This window comes from Rhineura floridana, chromosome 5 (genome assembly GCF_030035675.1).
Source record: "Rhineura floridana isolate rRhiFlo1 chromosome 5, rRhiFlo1.hap2, whole genome shotgun sequence".
Taxonomy (NCBI): Eukaryota; Metazoa; Chordata; class Lepidosauria; order Squamata; family Rhineuridae; genus Rhineura; species Rhineura floridana.
This window is the reverse complement of record NC_084484.1, coordinates 3585897-3613020: the sequence shown is the minus strand read 5'-3', so window position 1 is coordinate 3613020 and position 27124 is coordinate 3585897. Positions and strand designations below refer to the sequence as shown.

The 27124-nt window shown below is 42.0% G+C and overlaps 1 protein-coding gene across 5 annotated transcripts in view; it reads left to right on the top strand.

Annotated features, from left to right (window-relative positions):
* The window catches only part of FGFRL1 (fibroblast growth factor receptor like 1), a 326242-nt gene that overhangs the window by 101192 nt on the left and 197926 nt on the right, over positions 1-27124 (top strand). For all 5 annotated transcript variants that reach the window (XM_061629849.1, XM_061629848.1, XM_061629851.1 and 2 more), the window contains exon 3: positions 16092-16364. In XM_061629849.1, coding sequence (XP_061485833.1) covers positions 16092-16364 — 273 coding nt within the window. The remainder of the gene's footprint in view (positions 1-16091; positions 16365-27124) is intronic.

The window sequence follows — 27124 nt, the reverse complement described above, 5'->3', positions numbered from 1 at the left end:
GAATTCACCAAACAGGTTAAAATAAAGCTTACACTTATATATTAAAACAGAATCCATGATGCTTTCAGGGATATATCATGCATAAGCAAATACACTAAACTTCTCCAGATGGTATCGGGTTCTCTTCTTCAGAGGGTGGGCAATATTCTTTGTAGGCTAGCAGGAAGCAGATTGTGTAACAGAAGTCATTGGAGACTGCCTCTAGGAGCCCCTTCCTGCATGTTTCCTTTCCACACATTTTCTTGTTCAGCAGAAAGCTGGCAAGAAGGTTTCTCTCCCTCCTGACACCTATTCACAAACTCACCTTCATCGCACTGTCAGATATGATCTGGTTCTGGCAGTCCCTCATTCTTCTACCTGAAATCATTCACAGTGTTTCATGGGAAAAGAGAGACTTCCTGAGAATCAGAATCCTAGGGGTGCAGAAAAGAACTTGCAGGGAAAAGATCCCTGACATGACTTTGAAGAGGATCAGAAAGCATCCTTCTCCAAATGCATGAAACAGAAAATAAAGACAGTAGTTTCCTCTGGAGTCATCCCTGCCACCTCCAAGCCAGGACATCCAGGAGAAGCAAAAGTTGCTATTTAAGGACACCAGAGCTCCTGCTACTCTAGCCTCTGAAGTATGACATTTTTTCTGATTCATGCATTTGAAAGAATGTGCGAGGGCTGAAACTGGGGAGGTGAAGCAGATGCATGGCTGCCGGTTCCTGACCTCAATGCCTTAGCACATGTGTGCTCCATCTCCAACCTTCCCAGAAGGTCTGAAGGGGATTTGTGAGTGCAGTTGACTGAACACACAAGCCTCCATGTGACTAGAATCCCTGGTAAGGTAGGGTTTATGATCACAGAGAAACATGTAAACCCATTCAGCCATATTCTGAATGTACCTGGCATGCATGTGCCTGCTGCTGCTCCCAAGTTTAAGTCCTCACATGATCTTCTGAACACTTGGATAGGGCTTAAATCTCTAGAAGAAAGGGATCTTACAGGATCAGACCTATTGGAATAAGTATATGTTGTCATGACCCCCAGACCCTCAAGGTACTGGGTTCATGCATCAGACTCAGACCCCCACCCTTAGGGAAATGAGACTGGAACCAAAAAACTATTACTTCACCCTTGCCAAGGCTGTGTACGCTCACAACAACCCTGCAAGGTAGAAGGTAGGCTGCCACCACCCCTGTATACTGGTCCACTCAGAGCCAGGGGATCTCTGAGCCCAGAAGATATATAAAACCAAGGTCCTAAAAGGCAAGAGTCACAGTTACACTCCTTGCCAGGCACCTCTGGTTTAACACTTAAAATCCAAGCCTTTAACTTCTTAACCTTCTTTGGTAGTTAGTGACTGAGATTGGTCAAGGTACTGAATCCAGAACCACCCCTTCTCTCAATTGAACACACCAGGTTAAATAGAAGTAGCTTTATTAAGATATATAAGTGCACATAACATATAGCAGCAAGTAATCCTTTAAGACCATTCACCCAACAGGGGTTTAGGTTCTTACAAGAGAATTCATACACACAACAAGAAAATAACAAACTAACTCACCTAACTACTTACACACGAGGTAGTTGGTTGCGTGGCACCTCTCCTAAGAGAGATGGATGTTCAACATAAAGCAGTGGAACCAGACATAGGTTGCCTTCCCATAAGCAACCCCTGGAACCATAAGGCAGAAAGGTTTGGAACTCTGGTGCCAGTCAACATAGGCAGAGAACAAAGGCTATGGGTCTCTAGCCCTATACTTAAGGGAAAAGGATCCTAACGGTCCAAAATTAATTGACCAATCAGGAATTGGCTGATGTAACTTTCTTCTCGATGTTTCTCACATTTTCGCGCCTTCAGGCCCCCCTCCCAACTGTGTTTTCCAACTGTACAGGCCAAGGATGACCTTGGGTACCAGGCACTTGCTAATCAGCAAAGATAAACAGGTGCAGCTTGTTAAGGCTTTTCTAACCATCTTCAGCTGGGAAGTGAAACTCAGATTTGCAAATTGGCAAAGGCTTGTCTTTTCCAACTGTAACCGTCTCCCAGAGTCCCTTACTGGAGCCAAAGTATTGCTATTAGATTTTTAATAACTCATGACCATTACAGGTTCATGACATATGTTGCTATAAATTGCAGCTGAGTGCAGAGATAAATAGTCTGGTAAGACTGGTGGCTGAAAGAATAAAGAAACATAAGGTTTATTACTACTGAGAAGTAATGTATTTCTGACAACAGGCATCCATGTGGCCATTGTAGTGCCATGATGCTTGCACTCATAGCCTCTGACCGACTGGAAAGGAAGAGGAAGGAAAGGAGCATGAGCAAAAATTAACAAGTAGTTACTAAAATTAATCAGAGAGGGAAGAATAGGTTGTCTTTCTGTTTTATCACCCGCCCACTGGTTCATGTTATTTGTTGCAAGAGCTAGTGCTTTACTCCCAACAAGACCAATGTAAAGGTGCTGAAGGAAGTGCAGGACATACTTTTCCTACTTCATATTCTGGACAGAATTTTAATTAAAGTTTTTAAGTCTCCATAAGCACTTTGGTGTTCTTAGAGGCAGTTTCTAATCAATTTTGTTTTGTAACCCATTTTATGGAGCATCTCCTGTGAGAAAGTGGGGGACAACTGCTATAACTATCCAGCTGGCTATATTCTGTATGTGCAATGAACCACTGGCAGTGAGAGTGGGGAGGGATTGCCTGTTGTGATGGGTTTGACACTGGGGATCAGGGACAGTCAGGTTGTCAGAGACACTGATCCATCTCCTGGTTCCAGCAGGCACCATCCTGTATCTCATTACTAAGCTCACCTGGACTATCTCTTTTTAATCTGCTCTGCTAATTAAGAAGCCCTAAGTTTTGCAGTGTTCTGCATTCTTAAATTATTTACAGTTTGATACTCTGCTTACCAATTAATTCCCATCTCATGGGCAAAATATTTTTCTGGATAATAAATGCTAACCTTTGCTTCTAAAAAGTTCTGGTCTTTGGCCTCCAAATAAAAGGCTTTGCTCACAGTCTTTGCACCTGTATGGAGAGAGGCAACAATCATTTCTGATTTGAACAAAAATCATGAGCAGGTAATATGCATTCTATAAAAGCATTATAATGAATTGCACCATTTTCTAAAATTGTAAAAGTATTGTTTAAAATATTAACTTCAAGATTAAAAAAAGGGCAATCCAGATGATCAAGGGGAGGGAGCAACTCCGTATGAGGAAAGACTGCAGTATATGAGGCTTTTTAGGTGAAAGAAAAGGCGAGTAAAGGAGACATGATAGAAATGTATAAATTATGCATGGCATGGAGAATGTGGATAGAGAAAAGTTTCTCTCTCACACAGTACTAGAACTTGTGGACATAAAGTGAAGCTGAATGCTAGAAGATTCAGGACAGGTAAAAGAACATCCTTCTTCATGCAGCACATAGTTCAGCTATGGAGCTTGCTCTCAGAGGAGGCAGTGATGGCCACCAACTGGGAGGGCTTTAAAAGAAGATTAGACAAATTTGTGCAGGACAAGGTTATCTAAGGCTACTACTCACGATGGCTATGGTCTGCTTCCACAGTCCGAGGCAGTATGCTTCTGAATACTTGGTGCTGGAAACCGCAGGAGGAGAGATTGCCCTTGTGCTCAGGTCCTGCTTGCAGGCTTCCCATAGGCACCTGGTTGGCCTCTGTGAGAACAGGAAGCTGGACTATATGGCCATTGGCCTGATCCAGCAGCCGCTTCTTGTGTTCTTAAGCAATTACATACGGAATTAAATAAATTTTTCCAGGTAATATAAATTGATATGACGTTGATATTTTTGGTAAGCTGCTAGTAACCTCCAGGACACAGCTGGTATATTATAGTACAGTGGTTCCTGGACTTTTTGCTCCACTGAAAACTCGACAGATCTTTCTGCTTCTTGTCAACAATTGCAATGCATTGTGCTAGATGCTGTATGATATTTAATTTTATTGCTTCTTTTATTGTTTTAATTATTACAATTTGCATTCCCTAGAATTCAAATTGTAAAACTATAAAATACAATATAAATTAAAATTAAAAATCAATATCAAGATTTAATGTGGGCATGCTGCAGACCGTCTGAATGAAGCTCACGGACCAATGATGGTTCGTGGGCCACAGTGTAGGAGCCCCTGTTATAATGCAATTATATATAGATTATTATATAGATGCAAGATTTCTTTATTTGTAAAACTTATACTACAGTGTTTATCTTAAACTCCAGGACAGTTTTACAATATCAAAACAAAGAAGACAGTCATTAAAACTACACAATAAAATGTGATTTAATAAAACACCAACCCTCTGTAAAATACCACTAATCAACCCAACATCTTAATTACCAAACATCTGTAGAAAGAAAGAAAAGTTTTAACTGGCACTGAAAAGTTCTACAGTGTTGGTACCAGCTGCTCCACCAGGGGATATTATTTACTCATGAATCAATGTATTTTGTTGGTTATATCAGGGATCTTAATCTTTTGGGGGGCACACTTTGGAATCTGTCATGCATACCACAAAATATCAATTTCACAGAAGAAAAAGTGGAGATGCTCAGAACCCCCTCCTGCAGCAGCATCTTCCCCAAAATAAAACAAAAAATAATTAAACCTTTCAAACAGGAAACTCCCCATACCAAATAAATATTTAAAAATGGCTAATTATTCAAATTAGACTTTCTTCTTGATGATTTAAAATATGAGTTAATTAAAATCAACCCACCCTGACAGATTGAAAATATTGTTCCAGTGTAAATCCAAGTTTTCTACAATTTGTTTTTAAGTCTTCCTGACGTGGGCTTTGTATATATCAGGGTGGGGAGCCTTTTTCAGCCCGAGGGCCACATTCCTTTTTGGGTAACCTTCTGGGGGCTGCATCCCAGTAGTGGGAGGGGCCAGAGATGACAGCAGATGGAGCAGTGTGTCTAAATTATGGCTTTGTACAGTTAGCTAGTTTCTACAGACACTGACATACTCCTCTGTCCATTTGGGGAACCAAAGAGGCATTATCAGAGTTCAAGGATGGATTCCAACCAAGCAGAAACACTCAAAGAGGGTATGAAGTGAGTCCAGTTAGGGGTGTGGCTTGGAGACAGTCTTGAGGGCCATATAGAGAGGCCTCTATTTGGCCCCCGGTCCGAGTTTCCCTACCCCTTATTTCATACATTCAGATGCATTTTCAATTTACGTCATCTATAAGAAATGAGCCTGCTCAGTGAGGCAAAATAGGGTGAAGGGAATGAAGGGGGAAAAGGCAATTGTATATTATTAAAGCTTCAGCAGGGTTGCCTTTAAAACTCCCTCTCCCCAATGGTATCTGATAAACGAGGAGCCACTGCGCTGAGATCTAAACTGAAGATGGCCCAGCTGTTCAGTGAGACAGGTGTACGACCTCTTTCTCTCTGAAGAGAATGGGGATTCCAGTTGCTTGTAGTTTTAAGCAAGGGAAATAAATCAGCACATTTGTCTATGTATGAATGAGCTGAAGTATTTAAACAAATGAAAGTTGTCATAACTATTTTATTTATCATAAATGTCCCTATGAACTTGCATCAGCACATGAGATGTTTACAACTGAAGTATCAAGTTTCCCATGGCAGACAATCCAGCAGGAGGATGTCCCTTCTGCATAAGCCCTACTGACATGAATGGAATCTGCACAAAAGCATCTTAAAGTATATTTGGGGTTTTGTGAATAATATTCCTTTGGGTATGAGAGGCTAGAATTGCAGACATAGCACTATCTTAACTTTCTTACACATTTGACCCCCTGGAGCTCAGAGAACTACTGGTTGCTGAGTTTGGAATGGGGAGGAGACAATTTTATCTTTTACACAAGACCCATAGTCTTTGCTATTCTTCAGCCACTTGAGTGGAATACCTGCTTGCCTGTGGTAATGAGCCCCAGCTGAGTAGCAGAGGCAGGGGCTAGCCTAGTGGAGACTGCCTGCCTTGCCACAAGGCCCTTGGCGTAGTGTGGCAGGCTGACCCCAGTAGGTCAACCCTGAAGGAAAGATACCATGGAGGTGCCTTCCCTTTGGTACTCCACTTCAGGGCTGCAATGAGGGCAAGCGCACTGCCCCCTAACATTTTTTAAAATTAAACTGGGATGCTGTTAAGGTTATTTGTGCATGGTGGTACTGATAAATATTTTGTCTGATAAAGTACGCTGGTGGATATTTTCCTCTAGTATTGTTAGAGTGACAGCCTATCGATCTAGTGGGAGTCAGTGAACTGTACAATACCTCATGTGAGAGGTTGGGTAGATTGCCTGAGAATTCTTCCCCCCCCTTTCCCCCCACCATTTCCACCTGCTTAACTGTTCTGAGGGTATTCTTTTATTGTGATTTGGTGGGTTGGCTGGATACGTGTTGTACTGTGTTTGTTGTGATGTGTTGCTTTTTGCCTATCTCCAACTCCCCACAGCCCTATGGTACTGTTGGGTGCTCTTTCACAAGGCCCAGTGGCATGGTGGTGCTGTTGCTAAACACGTTTGGTACTTAATAAGAGTACATTCATCCATGATTTAATCATGGATGAGGATGCCAACCTGGTGTGCATTACCAAGACATGGGTGGGGGAGATGGGAGGGCCAGATCGTATCCAGCTCTGTTCTACTAGGTAAGGCACATCACTCCCGGGTAGAGTGCCGGGGAGGGGGAGATGCTGCCATTCATTGGAGTTCATTCTGTCTCACCAGGCAACTTCACCTTGGAGCAGGACTAGAGTGCCTGCATCTGGTGCTAAGTCTCAGCAATAGATTAGGGATTCTGTTGGTGTACTGCCTACCCGCTGCCCAGCAGCCACCCTGACTGAGCTAGCTGAGGTAGTCTTGAGAAAGGTGTTGGAGGAACACTGAACAGTAATCCTGGGTGACCTCAGCGACCATGCCAGGGCTGCTGTTGGATCAGATTGGGATTTTATGGCCTCCATGGGACTGCTTTAGCTTTTTATTTGGCTGCCAGTCAGAGCAGGACATACCTTTGATGTGGTATTTGCCCTGAGTAAGGAGAGGGGTGATCTGGAAATAGGGGGAGGGATCTCTGTGAGCCCATTGTCATAGTCAGACCACTTCCTGGTGAAGTCTGGACTCATGACAACTATCCCCCTACGCAGAGGTGGGGGACCGACTAAGATGGTTCGCTCCCAGAGACTTATGGATAAGAACATAAGAAGAGCCTGCTAAATCAGGCCAATGGATCATCTAGTCCAGCATCCTGTTCTCACAGTGCCAACTAGTTGCTCATGGGAAGCCCTTGAGCAGAACCTGAACATAAGAACGCTCTCCCCTCCTGCTTTTTCCAGCAACTTGTATTGGGAAGCATACTGCATCTGACTGTGGAGGTGGAGCATTGCCATTATGGCTAGTAGCCACTGATAACGTTATCCTCCATGGATTTGTCTAATCCTCTTTCAAAGCCATCCACGTTTGTGGCCATCACTGCCTCTCATGGGAGTGAATTCCATAGTTTAACTATGGGCTGTGAAGAAGTAGTTTCTTTTGTCTGTCCTGAATCTTCCAACATTCAGCTTCATTGAATGTTCCTGAGTTCTAGTGTAATGAGAGAGGGAGAAAAACTTTTCTCTGTCCACTTTCTCCATGCCATTCATAATTTGATACACTTCTATCATGTTGCCTCTGACTTGCCTTTTCTTTAAACTAAAAAGCCTCAAATGCTGCAACCTTTCCTCGCCTTGCCACAACAGAGGAGTCTCTTCATCTCCTTGATCATCTTGATTGCCCTTTTCTGAACCTTTTCCCGCTCTACAATATCCTTTCTGAGATGAGGTGACCAGAACTGTAAACAGTATTCCAAATGTGGCCACACCATCAATTTGTATAACTGCATTATGATATTGGCAGTTTTATTTCCAGTTATTTTCCTAATGATCCCTTGCATGGAATTTGCTTTTTTCACAGCTGCTGCACACTTGGTCGACATGTTCATCGAGCTTCCACTAGAAGGTCTCATTCCTTGTCAGTCACCATGACCAATTAGGGTATCTAGAAATGTTACCTCTTTGTCATTACTGGAATACATATGTAGCTAGTCTATGTTAAGAGTAGTTGAAGTGACCCATTAATACAACATTTTCTAGTTTGGATACTCCCTCGATATGTCATTTCAAGATCTCCCTTAGCATTTTGATCAGGGAGATGATAGAATGTCCCCAGCACTAATTGTTCTTGGTGCCTGGTATTGCCACCCGCAACGATTCTGTGGAGGAGTTTGCCTCCTTGGGGATTTCTCGCTTGCTGGATTCAATGTCCCGTTTCAGATATAGAGCAACACCAGCCCCAGTACATCCTTCCGATATAGTTTGCATCCCGAGATAATTGTGTCCCACTGGTTTTCTCCATCTGACCAAGTTTCAGTTATGCTTACTATATCAATGTTGTTCTCTAAGACCAAGCACTCCAGTTCTCCCATCTTGGCTCAGAGGCTTCTAGCATTAGTGTATAAACACTTATATTCAGCGTTTCTCTTCAAGTGTCTTTGGCACTTTTGGTTTGGCCTGATGGATTCCTGAATCTCTGGGAGATTTCCCAGTGGACAAAGCAGGTGATCCTCTTCAGGCTCTCATCTTGTGGAATGTCGAGTTGAAAAGGGCTATTGACATGATTACTCCTGAGTGGCTTATCTGTTGCTGTGGAGCACTCATTGCTCACTGATATTCTAGTGAACTGTGGATGATGAAGCATGCTGGTTCATGCTAGAGTGCCATTGGTGTGGATGCTGCTCCGAGGCCGACCAAGTGTTGGTTAGAGTACATAATTGCACCTCCCATGCACAATAAAGGATCTAACCAGTGCTCAATTGGCCATGGAACAAGATCTACTCCACCAGTGCTCTAACCAGCATCCAACCTGTTTCATTGCACACAAACCTTAGAATATCAGGGCATTGCAAGCTGTACAGTGCCGGAGAGGGCATTCAGGAACAGTTGTGTCAGTAGCCCTCTGCATCTAACCATTCCACAGTGAGATGAGAGCCTCTACAGAATCGCCTGCTTTATTGACTGGAAAGTCCCCCAGAGACCTTTTGCACATGGAACTCTCTTTTCACTAGGTACTGAGGGCCATGTACCATCTACCCATTTAGTTTTACACATGGCACTCACCTTTGCTTCCTAAGCTCATCATAGAATCATAGAGTTGGAAGGGGCCTTGTAGGCCATCAAGTCCAACCCTTTGCTCACAGCAGGAAATCCACAGCTAGAGCATCTCCCGCAGATAGCTGTCCAGCCTCTGCTTGAAAACATCCAGCGAAGGGGATCCTACCACCTCCCTAGGCAGTCGGTTCCATTGCCGAACTGCCCTTACTGTCAAGAAGTTCCTTCTAATGTCCAATCTGAATCTACGCTCCTGCAACTTAAAACCATTAGACCTAGTCCTACCCTCTGGGGCAGCAGAGAACAAATCTGTACCCTCCTTTATGTGACAGCCCTTCAGGTACTAAAAGAGTGTAATCATGTCACCCCTCAGCCTTCTCTTCACCAGACTGTTACCTCATCACTAACTGTTCTGTGGTAAAACCTTAAAGCAGGGGTGGAGAACATTTTTGGTTCAAGGGCCAGATTCTTATCTGGCAAACCTTCTGAGGGCCAAGTGGGCGGGTCCAAAGTGGGTGGGTCCAAAGGTCAGCATGCTGAAGTTAATTGCAGGAAAGCGTTTTCCCCATTGTGCAACTTTCAAATAGTTTCAATGTACCTCTGTAAAGTTTAAACAACAATACACACACACACCCCAAATTCTAGGAAAGTTTTTTTCCAATTGTGCAGCTTTAAGACAGTTTCAGTGCACCTCCATAGAATTTCAATAGTGTGTGCTATTGAAAGTACAATGAGTGTCTGTCACGTGAACATACCATTAATAAATAAGTGTAAATTATATTGGTATTTAATAAAGTTACTCATTTTCATAACTTCAGTATTCTTTCTAGCTCCTGTTAAATTCTTTTATTGCAACCACTATACTTCTGATTATTTGAAACATCACATGATTATTTATTCTTCAATAAAAACTCTTCAAAATATTATTAAAAAAAGAGATCATATTTCCACAAATTTATTCTGTCAAGACCTATTTATCCTGATCTTATATGGTATGTTAGTTTTAACATTAAAGCTAATTCCTAAAGTTTGTTGATCTAGTCACCAGCCAAGGGTAGTTTTGGAGCTTTCCATTTTTGGGTATACAGCATTCTTGCTGCCGCAATCACAGAGGAGGTTAATGGATCCAGTGATACATGATATTATAATATTTCATATATTGCAATCATTTTCCAGCATTTTTGTGCTGAAAGACGTGACCACCATGTATGAAAAGGGCAACCAAAGGGATGGAACAACTCCCCTTTGAGGAAAGGTTGCAGCATTTGGGGCTTTTTAGTTTAGAGAAAAGGCAAGTAAGAGGTGACATGATAGAAGTGTATAAAATTATGTACTGCATGGAGAAAGTGGATAGAGAATTTTTTTTCTCCCTCTCTCATAATATTAGAACTCATGGACATTCAATGAAGCTGAATGTTGGAATATTCAGGACAGAGAAAAGAAATTACTTCTTCATGCAGCACATAGTTAAGGAATGGAATTCACTGCCACAGGAAGCAGTGATGGCTGCCAGCTTGGGTGGCTTTGAAAGAGATTTGGACAAATCCATGGAGGCTATCAGTGGCTCGTAGCCAAAATGGCTGTGCTTCACCTCCACAGTCAGATGCAGTATGCTCTATCCGTGGAGGATAAGGCTATCAGTGACTACTAGTCATGATGATTATGTGCTACCTCACTGTTGGAGATAGTATGCTTCTGAATGCTGGTTGCTGGAAACATGAGTGGGGAGAGCGCTCTTGCACTCAGGTCATGCTTGCAGACTTCCCTCTGGCATCTGGTTGGCCAATGTGGGAACAGGACGTTAGACTAGATGGGTCATTGGCTTGATCCAGCAGACTCTTCTTATGTTCTTATGAAAATAGTTACCTGGTTTTCTGCTGCATCTCCAGCACATTTTAAAATGCTTTTTGTTTATATCATTAATTACAACACATACCTTGACAAAAATTCATAACCGTTTTCTCTTATGGCCTGACGTAACAAAAATTTATCAGGTCTTTCCCACAGATTCCATATTACCAGTGACTTGTGCCCATTTTCTCATGTAATCTTTAACTTGTTCAGATTCTCGATCATAATTTAGCAACAGATGGTAAATTCTAGATAAGCAATGTTTTTGTTTCTTTTATATGGTTTCTGCAAATTCTGTTAATTCTAAATTATTAGGATATATTTTTTTCTTAATCATTTTTGTTTTTTAATCTTTATTCCTAAATAAATTGCTTTTTCTTTGATCTCTGATGTTGAAATTTGTTTGCAGCTCAGCTAAAACTGATTGCACAGGAGATGAGGTAGACTTTTAATGCGACACGATATTTGTAACCAATTGATACTTTAAAAAAATACTTTTCACTATTTTTGTTCTGAATGTTCTGTCTCCCTACAATATTTTATGTTATGGCATTTTAAATATTTTCGAATTGTGAAACAATCAAGTCTGCATCTAAAATCCATTCTGTCAAAGAATTTATGCAACTTGTATGCTATAATCTTAGGTTAGGAACTAACAGACCTCCCCTTATTTGTTGTGTAAAATCTTTGCATTTTGATTAAACCAGCCCAGCTTGTAACTCCCACTGAATATCCAAATCCAGAGGTTAAAGATGGAGAAATCCCAACAACAATTTTCACAAGGAATATCCATTTTCCTCTACACCAGGGGGTTGTCTATCACCTTCCCCCAGCTTCCTAGGGGCTGTCACTCTGTTTACCTGACAACAACAGCATGAGCTGATTGACTAACAAGTGACAGCTGTCCATCAAATGCACCTGGGAAGAAGTCCCATTAAAAAGGGACTAGTTAAGGCAGTTTTTGGTCCCTCACTGGCCATTAGAGAAAGCCTGCAACTCACCATCTTTTCTGTGTTACAGTTGAGCAAACAATAAACCCTACTTGTAAGTAAGTAGGTTGGGATTAGATTGATATTGAGCTATAGAGCTCCTTTGTATTCATTATTTCCTAATCAAGCTGGTGGAGCCTGCATTGGCTGTGGTATTGGAGGAGCCCAGAACAATCGTCCTGGGGGATTTCAGTGTCTGTGCTAAGGCTGCCTCTGGTGTCCCGCTCAGGACTTCATGGCCTCCATGATGACCGTGGAGATGTCTTAAGTTTTCACTGGCTTGATGCATAGGGCAGGGCACACCCTCAACTTGTTTTGCTCCAGAGGGTGGAAGGGGTGGTCTGGAGATGGAGTGGTGGTGGATGTCACCCCTTTGTCATGGTCAGACCACTTCCTGATGAAGCTTAGACAGGGTCCGAACCTCCCCTGCAGGGGTGATGGACAGATTAAGATGGTTCGCCCCAGGAGACTAATGAAATCCACAGGATTCCTGAATGCCCTGGGGGAGTTCCCAGTAGATAGAGCAGATGACTCTGTTGAAGCCCTTGTAACACTGTGGAACAGCGAGGTGCATTGGACTCTTAACACGATTGTCCCCGAGCACCCTCTCTGGCATTGTGGAGCCCACTTTGCACCTTGATACACCAGTGAGATCAGGGCAATGAAACAGGCTGGATGACGGCTAGAGTGCAAGTGGCAAAAGACGTGCTGCGAGACTGATTGGGCATGAGTACTTCTCTGCCACCATTGCATTCTCAGGTAGCCGTCCAGTGGAGCTTTTCCGTATTGTCAGGGTCTGTTGACATCAACTCCAGGAAATGGAGTTTTAGACCCTTCGGAGGCCCACTGTGAATTGTTTGCAAGGCACTTTGAGGGTAAAGTTGCTCACATTCATAGCTGTCTTGATGCCCCATCCACATGTACTCTAGTCCCCAGTGAGGTGTCCAGTGCAACGACTGCTGCAACTTCTTGGGCACGCTTTCAGTTGATGTAGCCTGATGATGTGGACAAGGTGTTTGCAATGATGTGACCAGCAACGTGTCCTCTCAACCTTTGCCCTTCTTGGCTTATTAAAGCTTGTGGAGGGGGTCTGACCAAGTGGATCCAGGGTGTGGTCAGCTTATTGTTGCGGAAGGTTCCCCTGGAACAGCAGGTTATCTGACCATTCCTGAAAAAGCTCATCCTGGACCTATTCATTTGTGACAACTACCACCTGGTTGCAAATACCCCTTTTTTAGGGAAGGTGATTGTGAGGGTTGTGGTGCAGCAATTGCAAGTACTCTTAGGTAAACCAAGTTATCTTGACCTATTCTAATCTAGATTCAGGCCTGCTTATGGGACTGAATTGCCTTGGTTGCCCTGATGGATGACCTTTATCAGGAGGACAGGGCAGTGTGACCCTGTTATTCTTACTTGATCTCTCAGCAGCTTTTGATACCATTGACCATAGTATCCTTCTGTGCCAACTTAGTGAGATGGGTATTGGAGGCACTATTTTACAGTGGTTCCGATCCTACCTCCAGGGTCGTTTTCAGAGAATAGCATCAGGTGATTGTCTTTGGCCCCTGGGAGTTGTGTTGTGGGGTGCCGCAGGGTACCATCTTGTCCCCCATGCTGATTAACAACTATATGAAGCCCTTGGGAGTGGTCATCAGGAGATTTGGGGTGAGGTGTCAGCAGTATGCTGATAATACCCAGCTCTATTTCTCTGTAACATGTGAATTGCGAGAGGCTGTGCAAGCCCTGGACCGATGCCTGAACTCAGTGCTAGGCTGGATGAGGACCAGTAAACTGAGTCTGAATCCTAGGAAGATGGAGACACTGTGGGTTGGTGGTTCCCGAGTTTGGATAATTGGTCAGTTCCCTGCTTTGGATGGGGTTGTACTCCCTCTAAAAGGGCAGATATGTAGTCTGGCGGCCCAGGTATGGCTAGAAGTGCTTTTTACCAGCCTCGTAAGGTAAGACAGCTGCAGCCTGACCAGTGTTGTTCATGCACTAGTAACCTCCTGGCACTCTGTGTGCGGCTGCCTTTGAGGTTGGTCCAGAATCTGCAACTGGTGCAAGATGTGGTGGCGCGATCGCTCCCTGAGGCAGGGTATTGCCAACATGTCATCCCATTGCTGAAAGAATTGCACTGGCTGCCTATTAGCTCTGGGCTAAGTTCAGAGTTCTGGTTTTGGTGTACAAAGCTCTATATAGCTTGGGACCAGGATACCTGAAATATCATCTTACCCCTTATATACGCAGTTGATCACTGCTCCTGCAGCTACCATCTTATTAGGAGGTCCGTTCTGCACAACATAGGAAGTGGACCTTTAGTGCAGTGGCACTGACCCTTTGGAATTCCTCCCCCCCAAATATTAGACAGGCACCATCTTTTCACTGCCAACTACAGACCTTCCTCTTTCAACAAGCCTTTGAATTAGAGATCTTATCTCAGTTTGTGTTGGAATTTGTTTTTTAAGCTGTTTTAAATGTTTTTTAATGATGTTTTTAAACATTCTTTGTTTTAATATTTTAAAGATGTTTTGTTGTAATATATTGTAAGTGTTTTTATGATGTTTTAGAGTGTTTTTAGTGCTTTTGTTTGCCGCTGTAGGTTCCTACTGAGAGGAAGGGCAGGATATAAATGAATCAAATAAACAGTAACTAAATATTTCGTATATCCCCTTGTGTTCTCTCCTCTTGTCTTCTTTATTCTTAATAAGTATTATATAATACTGTTGCCGACTCTCAGGGTATCTAAACCTTCCACGGGCTTTTGTCACTTGGTTCATACTACTGGGGATAGGATTGGGGTTGTCAGAGAGAAGCAAGCTGTTCTGATCTCTGGGAGAGACAGGGAGCTGGAGCGGAATCTGTTCTTATTATATTCTTTCAAGTCGATTATGACTTATGGTGACCCTATGAATCAGCGACCTCCAAGAGCATCTGTTATGAATCACCCTGTTCAGATCTTGTAAATTCAGGTCTGTGGCTTCCTTTATGGAATTAATCCATCTCTTGTATGGCCTTCCTCTTTTTCTACTTCCTTCTGTTTTTCCAAGCATTATTATCTTTTCTAATGAATCATGTTTTCTCATTATGTGTCCAAAGTATGATAACCTCATTTTAGCTTCTAGTGACAGTTCTGGTTTAATTTGTTCTAACACTCGATTATTTGTCTTTTTGCAGTCCATGGTATGCACAAAGCTCTCCTCCAACACCACATTTAGAATGAGTTTTCTCTTACCCGCTTTTTTCACTGTCCAACTTTCACATCCATACATAGAGATCGGGAATAGCATGGTCTGAATGATTCTGAGTTTAGTGTTCAGTGAAACATCTTTGCGTTTCAGGACCTTTTCTAGTTCTCTCATAGCTGCCCTCCCCAGTCCTATCCCCTTCTAAACTGAGAGGGATCTTGTCCTAGGTAAGCAAGTTCCTTTCCCCTCGGGAAGGGCCAAGGGAATAGGAGGCTGCCTCACAGTTCTTAATTGTTTGGCCTGAGAGCTCCATACACCCCTCCCATGTGGCAGCCATAGGCACAAAGAGGGGTGGTGCTGGTAGTGATTACCGGATAGCTAGGACCAACTGATCTAGTCTGCAGGGCAGGTGGGTAGACGTTGGGCATGGAAAGGCATACACAGGCTCTCTTGGCCTTTCCCTTGCATCACAGGTATGGCCTCTTGTAGTGTGATGTGACTAGAAGTTTGAGAATGAGAATGTCAGGGTTAGACTGAGGAACCACACATAGCCATATCCAAACCTTCAACCTTCTAGAGGCTTGAGCTGGGATCTCAAAAGCAGCAAGCAATAGATACTGTTCTGTTGATCAGCTAAAAGCTAGGCTTCTAGTATTTATACCAGGCGTACAAATCCAGAGGCTTCATATCTCCTATCAGCTGAAGGATCATATTTCCTTATATGATGGAAAAGGTGTCTGAGACTTGAGTACCCATATCAGCTCACTTGGTTACTGACCCAGGTCCAGACTTTGAATTTTCCAGTTTAGGCTCTCGAGTCCCTGACCAGGAGTGGATTGTTTTTATGTTTACATAATCCATATAAAGTATACTATATTTGATAGTATCTTAAACTTTTAGTGAAAAAACTGAATAAATTATTTTTGTATGCCTTTTTCTTTTCTTTAGGCCCCCCCAGAATTTCTGATAAAGTGATCCATCGGCAATCTGTGAAATTAGGAAGAACTATCAAACTTCTTTGCCCAGTGGAGGGTGATCCGCCACCTCTTACTATGTGGATGAAAGATGGACGAACGATCCACAGTGGGTGGACAAGGTTCAGAGTTCTCCAACAAGGGTTGAAAATCAAAGAAGTGGAAAGTGAAGATGCAGGAACATACATCTGCAAAGCCACCAATGGTTTTGGCAGCATGCATGTGAACTATACCCTCATTGTGATTGGTGAGTACTACAAGAGTTCATTGTATTCATTGAGACACGAGATCTGCCTTTGATGGTTGCAAATTCACTCTGTAAATAATCTACCAGCCTCTAATTACACTTGTCTGTCCCAATATTTGAAGATGGCCAAAGCTATGTACAGTGCTGCACATCTCTGTTACAGTCAGCAGCTTCAAGATAAGATTAGCTAATGGTGGTGCCAAAGGTTACAAACAAACAGGAGTGATGCAATAATCGCTGAGGCACAGATCACAGTGAGTTCCACACAGGAAAGGTTGGGTGATAAGGAGAGGTCACACTAATCTTTGTGGTTACCGCTGGAACATAATTGTTCTCAAAACAACATTTTCTTCAAACTGATGTTTCAGCATATGTAGCAAGGACAGTGGGCTAGTATTATCATGAGAAATAACAGCAGGTGCCAGAAATATTTTATAAAGTTTTCTTGTGGCTTAAAAATGTGGGTAGCGAGAATATATTCTGTCTGTGCATTTCCCCATAATAGGCAGAATAAAAATAAGACATTGTTTGCAGCCACAAAGGAGCACATAACCTGCATTCAATACAGTGTAGAAGCTCTCAAGGGCCTGATATGAAATGAACAGTATTTTTTATCTTTACATTTGACCAGTTAGTTTCCTTTTGATGAGTGTGTGTGTGTGTTTAAAACATGGAACCTTGACTGAGGAGGAGAAATACCATGCACACTGGTGGCGATTTACAGATTATTATGATATGCAATATTGACTACTTATGGCAAAGAATCTGTTGTGAAGGAACAGTTCATAATTATATTTTCATTAAGGGTTTCAGAGAATTTGATATATTGAATGGACAGTGTTGCTTTTATTGCTTATTTATTATCATTTTTAAAATTATCAGTTATTTAAAATTTATCATTTATATTGCATTAAATCTGTGAATAAGATTTACATTCTTTCAGAATTATTTCTTCTTTTTGTTAAACAAAGGATTTATATTAAAATGGCACCTAATATAGTGTAAGAGGAGACTGATGGGTTTAGGTATTGATATACTTGCTAAAAGGTAATTTGCTTCTGTTTAAGTTACACTTGCTAAAAATAGCACCTCTTCAATGTCCTAGAACCAATGTTTCACATTTGTACAATAGCTACCACTCACTAGGATAGTTTCTGTTTGAAAATACTATTTCCGATGCTGCTTCAGGTACAGATTTTATATTTGTGTCTCACCAACGCCATTTCTATTTAAACGTGGTTTATGGTTGCTGTTAGGGGCTCCAAGTGAGCATAAGGGATGACTGTCTGGCTCTTTCAAAGGTTTCAACTTGGCTCCAGATTTTAAATACATGCAGCAAAGGTTGGGTATAGGTGAAAATGCTTCTTTTTGAAAGCTGGTAGTTTTGTGTAAAGTTCTGGGATATATATGTAAAAAATAGAGTGGGATGAGAAACAAAGCCAGCCTTTCTCCACACACATATTTCAGAAATCCTATGGTTCTGTATAATAGATACAACATAAGTATAGTTCATTTGGCTCTCAGGGTAGAAATCCATTCCTACAACACTCTCGTCTGTTCTCAACAAAACACCCATCTTCCAACAGCAGGTGTTTTCTCATCCAAGTTCCACAAAGCTTTTTTTAAATACCTGAACATTTCTATCTTCATTGGCCTTTTCTCTGACAATGGCAAAGCTGATATTCCATTCTTCTGCTTTTATCTAGTTTTTGCTGTTGTCAGGCCTCAAGACCCTAAAAATCCAAGTAACTTACTCTTTTTTTACCTCTGCAAAAAACCTGCAATCTAAACAGAAAACCATGCTAAGTAGAATGTACAATTTCCTCACATAGCTGAGCTTAAAAGATTTTGTGGCTCACCACAACGTTTTTGGATACTAATTACAGTGGAGAGACAGAACTCATCTTTAATCAGAATTAGCATTCCAGGGGTTAAGTAGAAGAGTATTTTCTCCTGTAGAATCATTTGTAGTCCAGGAAAACAATTGCGCTGTATATTCTGTACATCTTGTGTATAACAAGTATCCCATGAAGCCCTTTTCTTTGACTACCACTGAACGCTCTTTTCTTACGCATTTTTTACCACTGGTCATTCAGCAATTAAATAAGAGTATCAAAAGTAAGCTGAAGCCATAACATGTAGCTATTTAATATCTTAAAAAATGAAGAGCCCATGCAGTGTAGTGTAGTTTTTTGGGAGCCTGAAGGAATATTGCCTCTTTTTCCTGTTATATATAAGTGATGCTTTTTGTTTTTTTCTGCAGCTTGCAAAAATTCTTTCCTTCTCCACCTGCCTCTCAAGCTGTGTATTACCTTACTCAAAGTCATCCATAGGGCAGATGCCATCCTTAAGAGCCACCATTTGTGAATTCAAATTTCACTATGTGTGAATTTGCATACACAGATGTGGGAGCTCCTTTCCCACTTAGTAATACTACAGCATCCATATGGATGCATGCTAAACAATGGCCAGAATGATGGATGATGGCTAGAGTGATGCAGGACATGCTGTGAAGGTAGGGTTGTCATTCCAATTGAAATACAAATGGCTGCAGAAATTGCCATTGTTTGCATATTAACACGTTATCAGGACCAAGTATCTTCATGCAAATGCAAGTGGCAATAATTAATACTGAATTTCAAAGATGCAAATACCTATCACTAATTAATGTAACTTGCATCCCAGTTACGTTGCTTGGATACAAGCTCCAGTGAACCCAGTGAAAGTGAAACTTACTTCTGAGCAAACATACATAGTATTACCCTGTAAATCTCCTACATAAGATTGGTTTTTGGCTTTGTGTTTCCTTGAGGCAGTTGCTGTTTTGCTTTCTCCAGGATTTCCCCTATTTCTTCTAGCAATATCCTTTATCCTCTGGAGTTTCTCCAAGCTTTTGACCCCCCCCCTTTTTAAATTTATGATGCCTGCTACAGCTCCTCTTGTAGTGTGCAAATTATGTGTTCATACAGTCTGCTGCTGGATGCTAGAATTTGTGGGCTAAGGTAGTGTATCCCACATTGCCATTTGAAGTCTAGTAGAGCAGTCCTAACTATGTCTACTACTCAGAAGCAAGTTCTACTGAATTCAATGGAACTTACTGCCACAAAAGCGGATTTGGATTCTTGTACTTAGAGCGTGTATCTGTGCAATCCTAAAGTCAGACATCGGGACACATAAGAAGCAGGTCTTTCTGCATCTGGATTTTCTCGGCTTACATTGGGCTAATGAAATGGTAAGGAGAGTCCATTGTTGGGAGCATCTAACTAGAGTTTGGCTGATTGGGAAGGGAGACACTACTTTCATTAGGAGCTTGTCTGACTCTGAGGCTTTGTGCCCTCTCCAGCTGTCCCCCCACCCACTTTTTGGGAGCCACTACCCCAGTCCCAAGAAATATGGTGAGAGTAGGGAAAGGCCCTGCACTTTCTATTCTTTGTTTTCTAAATACAAAAAGAGAGTTTTCTAAACAAACAAAAGAAATGGGGAAAGCACTCTTTGTCTATGAATGTGTACTACGAGTGACCAAGACGATCCTCCTAGGGCTGTTCTGTGGACTGCTGTCAGAATGCATGGGTATGCACCCCATCAGCTGTGAGAAGGGGGGGTGTCAGGAATATTGTGCTGTGCTTTCTAAAGGGAGAAAGCTCCTGTGAACTCAGCACAAGACTTACTCTTGAATAAACATACATAGGCTAAGGTTGTAATCCTTTACCTGCTTATCTGCCTGTAAGCCTCATTAATTCAATAGGACTTACAGAATAGAAGTGGTTAAGATTGCAGCCTATTGCCTTCATTAAATGGTGTCTCAAAAATAACTTTTAGCATTGAAAAGGTGTGAAAACCTCTGAAATGCAAAATTTAGATGCCATCTTGGAAAAGCATGTCAAATTTATTTTTACACTTTTGGCTTCTTAGCAAATATTTCTCTGCATAAATTTGCATAAAGTTATGGCAGTATTTAGCAGGGAAGATGAAATCAATTTCTTGAGGATTCAGGAGAATTTAGCTTTTTTATTGCTAGGGAGGGGGGAAAGGTATTTGTGGGATTTTCTGTTATAGCTGCCAAAATAACTTGAGTGGTCTTGAGTGCTTAGTGCTTAGGCAGCAACATTTCTTGGGGTGGCCCTGTGTCAGTATCTCTGTTTGAGAGGAAAGGAACAGATTTACTTTATAAAGTATTATTTGTTATGGAAATATGCAGAGATAGACAACATCTGAGCTGTGTGTGTGCCATATTTATTTATTTAAATAGCAGTACTTAGCCTTTTTATCTTTCATGCACAACTTGCAATTCAATTTAGCTTACTGGGCGCCCATAACCCTTTGTTATGGAAATATGCAGAGATACTCAGCATCTGAGCTGCGTATGTGCCAGTGTGTGTATTACCTAAGTGGCAGGCTTTTACCCTGCATTGAGATCACTGAGACTTAAGACTTAGTAAAATAAGAAAAGCTGCTTTATTTATAGAAATACCTAGTAGACACGAAAGGCATACCTAGTTCTAACTAAGTTGGAGGCATAATGCCCAGACTTGGGTATTGCCCTCATGGCTCAGGAGAGAGAACAAAGACAGAGATGTCTCCTCTCTCCTGGGACAGCCAAAGAAGTAGAAGACAAAGGAAGGAGGGGCAGGTCAGCTTCCCTGAGCATATCAGTTTACAACGGAAGGGAGTTAGGCAGAGAACAGCACAGGTAAAGGTAGGCAAGCCTAGCCAGCTGGAGGACCCTCACTCTAACTTCCTTCTGGAATACAAACAAAAGAACCCAAACGGGTTGCTCTTGCCCCACTTCCAACAGTATGCAACTGTACAGAGAAATAATGAGGCAAGACATAAAAGATTGGCATGAACTTGACCACATTTTTTTATTAAACTATTTATTAAATCCAAATCAGATCTGCACAGGGGAAACAAGGTGTGGGACCTAACTAATGACCAAACTGTGGGCAAGCCAACCCTGCTAAGGGCCAGGGGTAGCCTTTCCTTTATCCCCTTCCTTTAGCCCCACCCTTTCAGGTGAGTAAGGAAGTCTTTCTGGTCCACCTCCTCCTGGGGTCCCACAACTCTAGGCAGGTGTTAAAGATTTCCTCAAAGCTGCTCCCTGACTGTGCCAGTCTCATAGCCCTTGAAGGCAGGTCTCAGGACTAGAATCATAGAATCGTAGAATAGTAGAGTTGGAAGGGGACTGTAAGGCCATCGAGTCCAACCCCCTGCTCAATGCAGGAATCCAATTCAAAGGATTCCCGACAGATGGCTGTCCAGCTGCCTCTTGAATGCCTCCAGTGTCGGAGAGCCCACTATCTCTCTAGGTAATTGATTCCATTGTCGTATGGCTCTAACAGTTAGGAAGTTTTTCCGGATGTCCAGTTGAAATCTGGTTTCATGCAACTTGAGCCCATTATTCCGTGTCCTGCACTCTGGGACGATCTAGAAGAGATCCTGTCCCTCCTCTATGTGACAACCTTTCATGCACTTGAAGAGTGCTATCATATCTCCCCTCGGTCTTCTCTTCTCCAGGCTAAACATGCCCAGTTCTTTCAGTCTCTCCTCATAGGGCTTTGTTTCCAGTCCCCTGATCATCTTTGTTGCCGTCCTCTGAACCCATTCCAGTTTGTCCACATCCTTCTTGAAGTGCGGAGACCAGAACTGGACGCAGTATTCAAGATGAGGTCTAACCAGTGCTGAATAGAGGTGAACTAGTACTTCACGCAATTTGGAAACTATATTTCTGTTAATGCAGCCTAATATAGCATTTGCCTTTTTTGCAGCCACATCACACTGTTGGCTCATATTCAGCTTGTGATCAACGACAATTCCAAGATCCTTCTCACATGTCGTACTTCTGAGCCAAGTACCCCCCATCTTATAACTCTGCATTTGGTTTCTTGTTTCTAGGTGTAGAACTTTGCATTTATCCCTGTTGAATTTCACTCTGTTGTTTTCAGCCCAATGCTCTAGCCTATCAAGGTCCCTTTGGATTTTCTTTCTGTCTTCCACGGTATTAGCTATGCGCCCCAACTTTGTATCATCTGCAAATTTGATAAGCATGCTTTGTACCTCCTCATCCAAGTCATTAATAAAAATGTTAAAGAGCACTGGGCCCAGGACCGAGCCCTATGGTACCCCACTCGTTACTTCCGCCCAGTTTGAGAAGGAACCATTGATAAGCACTCTTTGAGTATGATTCTGGAGCCAACTGTGGATCCATCTGATAGTTGTTTCATCCAGCCCACATACACCCTTTCCTTTTAAAGGTGACTAAGGGTGCTCATCAAAGATGGTCCAGCTTTGTTCAATATGCTAGGACTGTGGAATATGACATGCTTCCTCTTACTGCACATGGATATTTGTGAAGGGCATTCTGAGATACCCCCTTTAGGATGCACACCTTAACATGGTGAGGGGGTTTGAGAGTGTTGAAGAAGGTGAGAGCAATGCCGTCAGGAGTCTAGACCGAGAGGCTAGACTCCTAGCAGGGGCACCCATGGCAGAATGGTCAAAGCTGATACACCAGACTAAGATGCATCCAAACGCAGAGGAAGGGAATGGTAAACCACCTCTGAATACCTAATACCTCTTACCACGAAAACCCTATGAACAGACTATCCAAAATGTAACATGAGATAGTGTTGGAAGATGAGACCCCCAGGTCAGAAGGCACTCACCGAGCTACTGGGGAAGAACAAAGGACAAGTACGAGTAGCGCTGTGACTAATGACGCAGCTGGGTCAAAGCCGAAAGGAAGCCCAGAGGCTGATGCGCACAGATGCAAAAGGAGAGTCTGGAGTTGTACGATGCATGCAATAGGAACATGGTGTCATGCCAGCTTGCCTGCCTTACCCTGGCCTGCAGTTAAAATGGCTAACTCCCAAAGCCTTATGGGGAATTCTTCCCCTTGACATCTTCCTTGTTAGCTTGCTAGCAAGCAGTTAAATCTTTGATGTTCTTTCATCACTGTGACTTGGTAATTTTTATAACACAGCTGTACCAGCTTACAGTAATTTTGCACCTTCTTATCAGTGGAAGGGGCCTGGTTCCGTCAAGGCCATAAAACTCCTTGCTTTGTTATGGGAAACCAAGAGGAGGCGCCAGGTGCTGTGAGAACACCGTTTTTTCATCCCTTTGATGAAAATGTTAATTGGATAATTGTCTCCGGCTGGGAGGGAATTTTCCTCCATAAGAGGAGGCTCAGAACTCTGGGTTTGTGTTCCACTTCGGAGCACCACCTTGCCTATGGTGATGTTCTGTTGTGGCTCCATTTACATCTTGACTTGCAACTCCCTGAAGGCAAGAAGGCTATCCATTGAAAGATCGTATGCTCTTGTAAGTATAGCTAAGGCAGATAGCTTTGTTATTTTGATTTGTGCCAAGAAACTTTCCTTTACCTTTGTTACTAAACACCTTACCCGTTTGGGTGTATGGTTTTAGGATTCAATTTGCTGCTACAAATTATTTGTGTGTACCTTTTGCTTTTTGTAACCTTTTTTATGCTTTTCTTATTTTCTTTTTAATAAACTTTAATTACTTTAAACCAACGTGTGTTTATTCCAGAGAAAGGGGTCAGTTCCTAAATTCAGTCCTTGCCATTTGACCACAACTACCATGTAACAGACTTCAGAAGGGGCCAGGAGTGTATCTAGACTCTGGTCCTGAGAGGCTCAGCTGTTTTAAGTGGGCTCTGGGGTTCCCTTCGCCCCAGAGTAGCTAACCAGTTGAAGGGTGGTGGCAGTACTACCTTGCAGGGTTGGTGTTGACGTGCACAACCTTGGCAAACCAGGATTTGCCGGGATCAATTGCCCAAGGCTGGGGGTTGACTCCTAGGACAGTGAGAGCAGACGGGGAAGAGCTGCCCGCTTTCACTACACATGGAATGTGAGAAGCATGAACCAGGGAAAGTTAGAAATTGTCAAGCAAGAAATGGAGCATATCAACATTACAATACTTGGTGTGAGTGAATTAAAATGGACAGGAATGGGACATTTTCAATCAGGCAACTACAAAATATTTTATGCAGGAAATGAGAAATCAAGAAGAAACGGGGTTGCTTTAATAGTGAGAAATGATGTAGCAAAAGCAATTAGGAGCTACAACGCAAGGTCTGAGTGAGTGATATCAATGAGATTAAATGGGAAACCTATTAACATAACCATCATCCAAGTCTATGCTCCAACGTCAAACGCAGAAGAAGAGGAATTGGAGAGATTTTACGCAGAAGTACAGGAAGAAATTGATCACACACCAAAGCAATATATGATGATAATCATGGGGGACTGGAATGCAAAAGTAGGGAACAGAGAAGAACTAGGAATTGTGGGGAAATGGGGCTTAGGTGACAGAAATGAAGCAGCAGAAAGACTTCTTGAATTCTGAGAAGCCAATGATTTGTTTCTTGTCAACACATTTTTTGAGGAACCAAAAAGACAACTGTACACGTGGACATCACCAGATGGTCAATATAGAAATCAAATTGATTATATAATTGGAATCAGAAGATGGAGAAGTTCCATACTTTCTGCAAAAACAAGACCAGGAGCAGACTGCGGTACAGATCATGAACTGATTGTATCGAAAATCAGAGTAAAGCTAAAGAAGAACAACAAAGCACTCATAATGCCAACATTAATATTTAAATAACATCCCAGAAGAATATAAAGATCAAATAAGGAACAGGTTTGAGGCTTTAAACTTAGTTGACAGAGAACCAGAAGAACTATGGAGTGAAGTCAGAGACATTATCAGGGAAGAATGCAAAAAGACAATACCTCTTGTTAAAAAGAGAGAAAGACCTCAATGGATGACTGAAGAAACTCTTCAAATGGTTCAAGAGAGAAGGAAAGCAAAAGCAAAAGGAGATAGAAACACAGTCAGAACTGTAAATGCAACTATACTACGACTAGTACATAGGGACAAAGAGAACTATTACAATAGTTATTGTATAGAAATAGAAAAGGACAACAAAATGGGAAGAATGAGCCCTATTCCAAAAGATTAGAGAAATGAAAGGGAAATTTAAACCATGAGTCGGGATGCTGAATAATCAACATGAGAACACACTGACTGACCGAGATGAAATAAAAGGAAGATGGAAGCAATACACTGAAGAATTCTATAAAAGAGATGCAAGGATGACAGATTCATTCATGGAGGAACCATATGATGAAGAACCAGAAATTTTAGAATGTGATGTGAAAGCTGCTCTTAGAATTCTTGGAAGAAACAAATCACCAGGAATAGACGGCACACCAATAGAGTTGCTACAAGCTACTGAGACTGAATCTGTCCACATTTTGAGAAAAAATTGTCAAGAAATATGGAAAACTAAACAATGGCCCACAGACTGGAAGCGTTCAATATATATCCCACTTCCAAAGGAAGGGGATCCCAGAGAATGCAGTAATTACTGAACTATTGCCTTAATATCCAATGCAAGTAAAGTAATGCTCAAGATTCTACAACAAAGGCTCTTACCATATATGGAGCGAGAAATGCTAGACGTCCAAGGTGGATTTAGAAAGGGAATAGGCACCAGAGATCATATCGCAAACATACGTTGGATAATGGAATGGAGCAAGGAATTTCAGAAGAAAATCACCCTGTGCTTTTTAGACTACAGCAAAGCCTTTGACTGTGTAGATCATGAAAAACTATAGAATGCTTTAAAAGAAATGCGGGTGCCATAGCATCTGATTGTCCTGATGCGCAACCTATACTCTGGACAAGAGGCTACTGTAAGGATAGAATATGGAGAAACTGATTGGTTCCGCATCGGAAAGGGTGTCAGATGGGTGTATTTTATCACCCTATTTGTTTAATCTACATGCAGAACAGATGACATGGATAGTGTGATTGGACCAAGATGAAGGAGGTGTGAAAACTGGAGGCAGAAATATCAATAATTTAAGATATGCAGACGATACCATACTCTTAGCAGAAGTCAGTAATGATTTGAAATGAATGCTGATGAAAGTTAAAGAAAGCACAAAAGCAGGACTACAGGTGAACTTCAAAAAGACTAAAGTAATGACAACAGAAGATTTATGTAACTTTACAGTTGACAATGAGGACATCGAACTTGTCAAGGATTGTTATCAATACCTCAGCACAGTCATTAACCAAAATGGAGACAATAGTCAAGAAATCAGAAGAAGGCTAGGACTGGGTAGGGCAGCTGTGAGAGAACTAGAAAAGGTCCTCAAATGCAAAGATGTATCACTGAACAACAAAGTCAGGATCATTCAGACCATGGTATTCCTGATCTCTATGTATGGATGTGAAAGTTGGACAGTGAAAAAGGCAGATAAGAGAAAAATCAACTCATTTGAAATGTGGTGCTGGAGGAGAGCTTTGCGCATACCATGGACTGCAAAAAAGACAAGTAATTGGGTGTTAGAACAAATTAAACCAGAAGTGTCACTAGAAGCTAAAATAATGAAACTGAGGTTATCATACTTTGGACACATCATGAGAAGACCTGATTCACTAGAAAAGATAATGATAATGCTTGGAAAAACAGAAGGGAGTAGAAAAAGAGGAAGGCCAAACAAGAGATGGATTGATTCCATAAAGGAAGCCGCAGACCTGAATTTACAAGATCTGCACAGGGTGGTTCATGTCTTGGAGGTCGCTGATTCATAGGATCGCCATAAGTCGTAATCGACTTATAACAACAACAACATTCTGAGATAAGTCTTTTACTTTTGAGAAACTGTGGAAAGATATGATACTACTGGCTTTCTTGATACGTATGTTTTGGACACAGTTCT